Source organism: Mus pahari, chromosome 18 (genome assembly GCF_900095145.1).
Source record: "Mus pahari chromosome 18, PAHARI_EIJ_v1.1, whole genome shotgun sequence".
Taxonomy (NCBI): domain Eukaryota; kingdom Metazoa; phylum Chordata; class Mammalia; order Rodentia; family Muridae; genus Mus; species Mus pahari.
Window position 1 is genome coordinate 37,889,545 of NC_034607.1, and position 9,000 is coordinate 37,898,544.

General features: G+C 42.0%; 1 protein-coding gene and 1 pseudogene across 1 annotated transcript in view; both read left to right on the top strand.

Moving 5' to 3' along the window:
• The window catches only part of Mettl4 (methyltransferase like 4), a 19,700-nt gene extending 17,754 nt beyond the window's left edge, over positions 1-1,946 (top strand). The window contains 1 exon segment of the mRNA XM_029531504.1: positions 1,762-1,946. Within this exon segment, the coding sequence (XP_029387364.1) occupies positions 1,762-1,907 (146 nt within the window). The 3' untranslated portion in view covers positions 1,908-1,946.
• A 5,202-nt stretch (positions 1,947-7,148) lies between these two features.
• The window catches only part of LOC110335489, a 13,796-nt pseudogene continuing 11,944 nt past the window's right edge, over positions 7,149-9,000 (top strand).

The window sequence follows — 9,000 nt, forward strand, 5'->3', positions numbered from 1 at the left end:
CTCCTCCCCTCCCTTCCTTTCCCCTCCCCTCTGCATCCCTTCCCCTTCCATTTCTCATAGAAAAAGAACAGGTCTCAAAGAGACAATAACCAAACATGACAAAATAAAATGCAATAATATTAAAACTATTACATCACAGTTGGACATGGCAGCCCAACAGGAGGAAGAGTCCTAGAGTCCTAGAGTCAGAGACTCACTCTCTCTCACAGTTGAAGCGAGTGTTCCTAACCGCTGAGCCATCTCTCCATCCCCATCATTAAGAGAACATCTTTATGCCGAGACTGAGGAACTGAAGTGCACTCGTCCAGCACTACACCTTAGGCCACGTTAACTTCTAGAAATTAGAAGGGAGATTTTGGTTTTGTCCTCTAGGGCTCTAGGGAAATCTTTCTGTTTCAAGTTGCCCAGTGTTTAATTCCATACTTATGTAAGTAGAATCTTTTATGTCAACATTGAAACTTATCAAAACCTATATTTGAGTTAGTTTAATTGCAGGCAATAACAGCCTTTAATTTCTCTTTGATTTTTGATAAGTAATAATATTACTCTTGGACAAAGAACAGTCAAATTCAAAATGTTTTTACTAATAGTATAATAATTTTATTAATTATTTGAGAGTTTCATATGATGTAATTTGATCCTATTTACTTCCTCTCTCTCCCCAACTTCTCCTAGGTCCACCCCTGCTATACCGTGTTTTAAATTTTACAGTTGTTATCTCTTAAGTCTTTCCGTTATTTCTAGAGAAACCACAGGGCTGGAAGTATCTGTGTGGGGGGGGGAGGGTGCTTGGGTAGCTTTTGCAGGGCTCTGGGCAGGATCCTTACTTCCTAAGGAAAGAAGAAAACCTGCAGAAGCCTGCCTGTCGTTCTTAGACTCTGATAGGCTTCTAAGACCAACCTAACATAGCAACCTTGAACTGTGTTCTCTGTGCTAAAGTACTTTCTCCCTGGAACTATTTTTATGTCCAATTCCTGTTATGTGGTTAGTAGAGCAGCCAGAACATGTTTGGGGTTATAATGATTTAGTTGTTTGTCCTCTAAGTGAACGGGCTTTTATAACAAGGTGCTGTGGTTTCCTTTCTCTCAGGCAGTGTGGGCCACAGTTATGTAATGTTTTCTTCAACAAAAGATGGTTTTTAATATAGTAGTTATGAATATTTAGGTAAGGACTCCTTATTTGAATGACATGGTGGAATTTAGGCAAAGAGCTACACTGTGAAAGCAAGGGAGAGCCTTAGAACTTGGAGGTTACAGCTGTGGGGCTGTCCTGGATGTTTTCCAATACTTGTGTCTGTGTACAGCTCTTTGCTTAATTCTTTCACTAATGTATGTGCTAAAACTAAACTTACAGCTTATCTTCTGCTTTAAAGCAGGTTGTCCCCATATTGTTTCTGTTTTTTTTTTAATGAATGGATTACATTTATTAAAAAATAAAGTAAATGAGTTCTCAGGAGATGTGTAAGAGTATTGGAAAACTGGAGAGTCAGTATGTGGGCATTGCAGCCCTCACGTCTCATCTGCCAATGAAAAGCATTAAATCAGAGCCAGTGCAGGTTCAATGGTGCTGCTCCTGAGCGTGCAGATGCTTGGTCCTCTGGTTCCTGACACGAATAGCAGAGCAGCCATGACATGTTTGACTCTAGTTTGCTATCTGTTTTAAAAACTGAAATATTCACCTGTTCTACTCTTCCCTGCCATTTAAAAGAAAAATCTGTTTCTTTCCAAATATTGATTCTTTTTTTTTTTTTTTTCCTGACAGAAGTTCTGAGAGACTACATCAAGCCAGGTGGCCAGTGGTTGGAATTGTTTGCTCGGAATTTACAGCCAGGTTGGATGAGTTGGGGCAATGAAGTCCTCAAGTTTCAGCACATGGATTATTTTATTGCTCTGGAGTCTGGACGCTGACTATAAAAGTTGTGCTGTCTTTACCTCAGCTCCTTCCTTCAAACTCATTTCCCCTTGTGCCAGTCAGTGTGCTTAGGCATATGAATTTTTACACCATTCAGTGTACCCAGAAATGTAAATTTTATACCAGTCAGTGTGCATAGAAATATACATACATCTCCCACAGTCCTTTGCAGTGAGTCCCTTCCTTCCTTCCTTTCCCGATCTCTGGCGAACAGTGGTTTGTTTTCTCACATTAGTGTTTCCTAACGTTGTGTCTGACTTCTCCCGCTGAGCATTCAGGAAAACCACTGACACTGTATATGAACCACTCGCTGTTACTTAGGGGATGGTTAGACTGAAAGTATTTGGACAAGCTTGCTTCCCCTGCCCTCTGATTTCATCAGACATTAATTTTGAGGTTTGTTCGTCTTTTGAGGGCATAAGGCTAATATCTTCTATTATTCCTTTAAACTGCCAGTTTACTACAGGGCTCATTGAATTATTAAGTATATTCCTTTAAGCTTTCTATGGAGTTTTCCTGTCGAAATTTTTTGACTTGTTTCCATGTACCAGATATCCTGACCTGCACCTGACTTTCTGCCTTAAAAATAAAGCCCAGGCCACACCTAGCTTGAGACTGGCTCAGTTGTTGCCCTTGCTCTGCCCTCCGCGTGGGATTTACCTACTGTGTCCATCCCCGTTCTCAAACTTATCCTCCCTGGGGTCCCAGGTCTCCCTTTTCAAGCTGCCCACCCTAGAGACAGTTCATCTGTTGGGACGGACACTCACAATGTAGCCCAGGTTGGCCTTCAACTTTAATCTTCTTACATTGGGTTCCAGGTATGCATCACCATACCAGGCCCTAGATGTAAATAAACCCTGAAAGAAATTTTAGTTACAAGAACATATGAGGTTAAGGCTTTTCTACTGATATGATTCAAAAGACTGTAACTATTTCAAAGGGCCAGTCTATGTTTTTCCTTTTATTTTTCTTTAATTTTTTAAAAAGTACTGTTTCTATGTATTTGGGTGTTTGTATGTATGTATGTTTGTATGTATGTATGTATGTATGTATGTATGTATGTGTACTGTGTACATGCCTGATGCCTGCAGAGGCCAAAAGAATCACTGGATCCCCTGGAGTGATGGTTGTGAGCCACCATGTCCTTTAGAAGAGCAACTGGTGCTCTAAACTGCTGAGCCACCCTCAGCCCTGGGCCTCACATTCTTTGAAGGAGTCTCTATGTCCCCTCACTTTTCCTATCATGTACCACCGGCTTGTTGTAGGCTCGGGGTTTCCCACTCACACCCATTTCTGAAATGACTCTGAGACTTAGTTGTTTATGAATGAATGCCTAGGCCATAAGTTTTGGCTCATTTCCCAACTAACTTGTAACATATCATCTGTGTGTTCTAGTTTGTGTCTGCCACATGGTTGGTCACCTCTCCTCAGTTTCATATGTCTGTCTCCTCTTAGTCCAGGTGGCCCATCTTACTGCTCTTAGATCTTTCCCAGAATCCTTTCTTTCTCAGCCAGATGCCCCACCTTCTATTTCCTGCCTCAGCTAACAGGTGATGCTTCCACACAGTACATAAGAGATCCTCTCTACAACTTGTCACATCCTCGGAAGTGCTAAAGCACTGTGTGCACAGTTCCCAGTTTACCAATATCTTGCTTTATCCTTAATCCATGCTTGTGAAGATACAACTAAGATGAGGGAGCAGGTCCTCAGGGTAATTGGTGTGGCTGGAGACTAAGAATTGAATTCTATTTGAGTTCCTTACTGAAGATACTTTATGTTGTACCATTTGCTAATGGACCTGAGATGTTTATTCATTTTCATTTTTAAAAATGTTATGCTTATGAGTGTCTTGTTTGCATGTAGGTATGTGTGCTACATGTGTGCCTTGTATCAGCAAATGCCAGAAGATGATGTTGGATACCCTAGAACTGTAGTTAAGGGTGGTTGTGAGCTGCCACATGTGTGCTAGGAATTTGAACAGCAAGTACTTTTAACCATAGAGCTGTCTCTCTGACCCTGAACCTGAGATCTTAACAGTCGTATTAGCTTCCACTCAAAGGGCTCATTGTATGTATGTTTAGAATATTTCTTACATTATCATGGAAACATACCCTTTTCAGTGTACTTCAGCATCACATAACATCAGTTTCCTTAAGTTCCTGACACAATGTTTCTTGTTAGAGATTCTATAGATGAATGGATAGCCTGAGAGAGGTTTAAGATCTAATGGGCTGGCAACACTTTTTTGTCTAAGCCATTAACATTACCATGACCTTGGGTTCATCTACTCAGTCACATTTTAGGGAAGTTGTACAAAACACTGAGTACAGGTAGTTAAAAGGGGAGATCCCACAACCCAGCTCATGTTGTCTGTTAATCTCTGGATGTGTGGACCAACCCAAAATTCCACAGAGCGTCTTAACTACCAGTTCAGTTACTAGTCTACTTGAGTTTGATGACAAGTCAGAACTGTATGGTGTTGAATCCTACAGCCAGTCTTTTCTGCGTAAATATTCTTAGAGCTAATCTAGATCTCACAGTTCCTGTGAACTTGTCACATATACAGATTCCACCCCCCCACCCCAGGATCAATCCAAATTCTTGGACCAGGTAAGAAGAGATGACTTGTAGGAGTGGAGAGCAGAGGAGCATCATGGTCCACACTGGTCTTTCAGGTTCGACAGGCCTAGCATCCAGTGTTGACAGCAGGCCACCCTACAGTGACAGCTCAGGCAAGCAAATGGTGGGCGGCAGTATGAGATTTGCTTTATTCCATGTTGTTAAAGATAATGGAGCATCCAGATCTTTTGTCATTTAACACAGGCTGGCTTTAAACTTGCTGTGTAATTAAGGCTGGTACTTTTACCCAATGAACTTGGCCTAAAAATAATTTTTTACTAGAGAAACATACAAACTTCTGCAACACAATATACAGATACCAGCACTATCTCAGGTAGATAATCCAAAAGGCAAAGCCCCTTGGGTTCCATGAATCTTGAGCGTAGACTTCACAGGTTGCTGAAGTCTTTGGTCCTATCCTCTTCTGCACAACACTTGCGGAGTTGCTTCGTGAGAATCGCCATCCACTGTTTTCCATGGGTCTGCAGAACTTCATCCTGTCTGGTCCCACGTGAGAATCGCCATCCACTGTTTTCCATGGTCTGCAGGGCTTCATCCTGTCTGGTCCCACGTTGTTTAGTTTTAACTTTCTCACTTTTCTATAGTTTTACCAGAAGCCTGAGAGATATTTAAAGTGGTCTCTTGAAGAACCAGAATGTTCTTGATGTCCTTAGCTGCTAAGAGACTGATTGATGGTAACATTGTACCACCATGAATGAGGTTTAGAATCTGTTCAGCTGTTCCAACACTTAACATAGTTACACACAACTCATAGAGCTCATGTGTGTTTTAAAGTTTAATTTAGAGTAGCAATGATCAATAGGACTGATCCAGGATTCACAGCTTGCGGATCTGGTCCTGTTGGCCGATTACATTGCAGATTCCTTCTGAATGCTAGTTGCCAGGTTAAGTAGTAGTCTGGAAAGGGCACCAACTGTTCCTCCATCTATCACATAAGAGTCTCTTCATGCTTTAGTAACAATGTTTCCTATGTCTCTGCAAAGGCACCACTGTCAGTTCCATAGCTCCTAGGTTCTAGACTCACAAGACCCAGCTGTTTCCGTAAGCATCTCAGTGCTTGCACTTGGATGATCTGTAGGATAGGAAGTAGCTGAGTTGCTACCTTCTAGTGCTTCTGTGTGGTATGTGTGTTGAGGGCCAGCTGCTCAGGATGCCCAGGTGCTGCCTGAACAGGTGGGGTCTGCAGGATCCCGGTCCTGCTGGGAGTGAGTCCCAGCCTTCTCCGAGGATTTTAGGGTTAGAGCTTTTTAAGCCAATACTTCCTGAAACTGCTCTCTGATGACTTTCAGTGAAAGAGCTGATGTGCATATGGTTTATTTGGGGTGACTGAAGGTTATATACGGACCCTGGAGAGTGGGAAGGAGTTTTCACAGTGAATGTAAAATAATTGGCTGGAGCTTAATGTACTGTGAATGCCTCATTTGTATAGAGAAGCATTCTAGAATTCCCTGGGTCTTGCTGGGCTGGTGGGTTCTTATTGGGAAAGAGGAAGTTGAACTTATAGGTTTGTCAACAACTATGTGACATTCTGCAGATAGAAGACTGGGGGTTGGGCTCCCCAAATCAGGAAGAGAAGAGGAAGCCCATGCTTAGAAAAGGGCGTCCTCTATTTTGCGCCAAGCTCAGAGGTGCTATCTGAACATGGTAGACTACAGTCTTAGTAGTGAGGCGCAACACTTCTGGATTGTTGCTGTGATGTAGGATATGGAATAAAAGAGGAGGAATTTGCTCAGTAGCATCTAACAGGTGAAGAATTCTTGTAAAATGAGAAACAGAAGCTTGGAGGCATTCAGTTAATGTCACCTAAGCTAAGAATGACATCAGGAACTATACAAAGAACAGTAGGTTGTTGACACCATATTTGAATCTCACTCAGAAAGGGAAATAAAATAGTCAGCTGAGGTGGATGGAGGGAGGGAATTGGATGGGAGAGGGGATGTAGAGCCAAATAGCTAACCTTAACCAATCTAACCTAACCTAAATGGTTAGGGTTAGGGTTAGGGTTAGGGTTATAATCAGTTCTGGGATCAAAATGTCATAATGTTTGTTCATTTTTAGATTGGTTTTGGGGGTAGGTTCCTTTGGAGGCCAAAAGAGGCCATCAGATTCCCCGGAAGTGGAATTACAGAGGGTTGTGAGTTTCCCTTTGTGTGTGCTGGGAACTGCATGTTGGGTCTTCTGCAAGAGCTGCACATGCTTTTAACTGCTGAACCATCTCACCAGCCCTGTGATGGTTGTTTTTGACAGTATGCTTCATTGACTGAAAGTGACTTAAGAGAGTCACCAACCATATCTGGTGTGCCTGAGAGTGTTCTCAGGGAGTATTCACCCAGGGAAGGAACTCCTGCTGCATTTGGGAGGCTCCATATGATTTGCTAGGGGTCCCTGTGAACTCACAGGAGAAAGAGGGAAAAAAAAATCAGCCGGCTTAACCATACGTTTGCTCTCCGACTGTCATGTAAACTGCACAGCTTTGCCATGCACTCCCCATCCCACCCCACCATAATGGACTCAACTGAGAACTGAGCAAAACTGAGCTCCCCTCCCCTTAGGTTGTTTATGTCAGGTGCACTGTCACAGGGACGAGGAAGCTGAAATGGTTTCCTGGTACTCTGAGCAGTTGCAGCTTACTCTCCCAGTTGTCACTCTTGACGGTGACAGCAGCAGCAGCGGAACACAGGTGCACTTCTGCCATGGAGAAGCAGCAGCAGCAGGCAATGCTATTTCTCCTCTCTAGCATCCGTCTCCTCCACCTTTCCCAGCACCGGTTTGCATCGATGTGCCTGGTACTGGCTCACTTCTGGATGGGATTTGCATCCAGAGTCTGTTAAGATTTGCGTTTGGTGTACACTGCTGCAAAACCAGGAGAAAGCTGAGCTCAACAGCAGAGGGGCAACTGTCAGGCCACAGCTGGGCTGCTTTTGGAGCCTTTCAGTGTGGCTCAGATAATCTCTCTCTTCTTGTTTGCAAGGTTATATGAGGTAGGAATGCTTTTCAGTAACCTCTTATACCAATGCATGGCAGTCCAATGTGCCAAAACATGCTCTGGATGGAGGTTGATTTTAAGCTGAGGTTGAGAATCAGAAAAAAGAAAAAATCCCTGCCTTGACCTCATTTGTTAGAAAGCAGGATATGAGTTTATAAAGATGGCTGTCCCTTCTCTATAAGGAAAGACTGAGGACTGAAGTTTATCATCAACTTGAAGGAATTCTCTGTCTTTACCAGCCTGGGACAATACCTCAGAAAGACATCTACCTTTCTCTCACCAGCACTGACTTTCCCACATCTCATAAGGTAAGAGATTCAGATCCTTTCCCTTTGTTTTAGCTCTTCTCTGGTTTATTATTCTCTGTTGAAGATATTGTTCTAACACAGACTGCTAAGCCACTTGTGGGAATTTCTTATTCCCTGGGTAACTCCTATGTGGGTTTGAAATACCCATGTTAATAAGCTTCTGTTTGTTTTTCTCTTGTTAATCTGTCTTTTATTACAGAGGCTCCAGCAAGGAGTTTATACAGATAGAGGGAACATTTTTTCCCTCCCTCATACCACATCGAATGCCAATCTATGACTGAATGAGCACACTCTTACCTTAATATATCCATGGACACAAATGAATAGACATGACTTGTATAAGAAATTAGCAAGACTGTCGCTGTGAAGTGGGGCAGGAGCTTAGGGGTCACTAAGAGGGAAAATGAAGGGGCACCTTGATTAAATTTCATTCTGTTTCCTAACTCAGGCTAATGGTTATAATGTTGTTAAGAGACAATAGGCAACTAGAACGTGCTGTTTCAGAAGAGGTACAATGACACATTGTCCTTTAGGTTGTAAGTTTTAAAAAAAATTAGATATGATGAATGTACATGATTTTGTCAATTTAATAAAATGATATTATATTTACTGATGAATTAAAGACTTGTTTTTCTACATTGCCCATTTAAAATAAATTGCAGTATTTAAAACATGCAGTTTTTGAGTTTTAATTTATGTGTATTTACATGAAGTCATCATTTTATAAGATAATAAACAACTTAATTTAGTTATATAATACTCATTATAACCTGAATTTTCTCATGGACCTTTATAATCCATCTTCCCTAACCACCCCCATTCTATCCATAGACCACAGATCTGAATTATAGGATATTTGATTATTGTAAATAGAAAAAGTAAATGCTAGCAAAATATAAAAGGTTAAATAGATGTCATTTGCAGTTAGGTCTGTTCCAAAAAGGTGAAGTTTGTGTGTGCCTCTAAAAGGGTTCATAGATAAGAGTGCTAAAGAAACCAGGCAGTGGTGGCACACGCCTTTAATCCCAGCACTTGGGAGGCAGAGGCAGGTGGATTTCTGAGTTCGAGGCCAGCCTGGTCTACAGTGTGAGTTCCAGGACAGCCAGGAATACACAGAGAAACCCTGTCTTGAAAAACTCAGAAAGAGAGAGAGA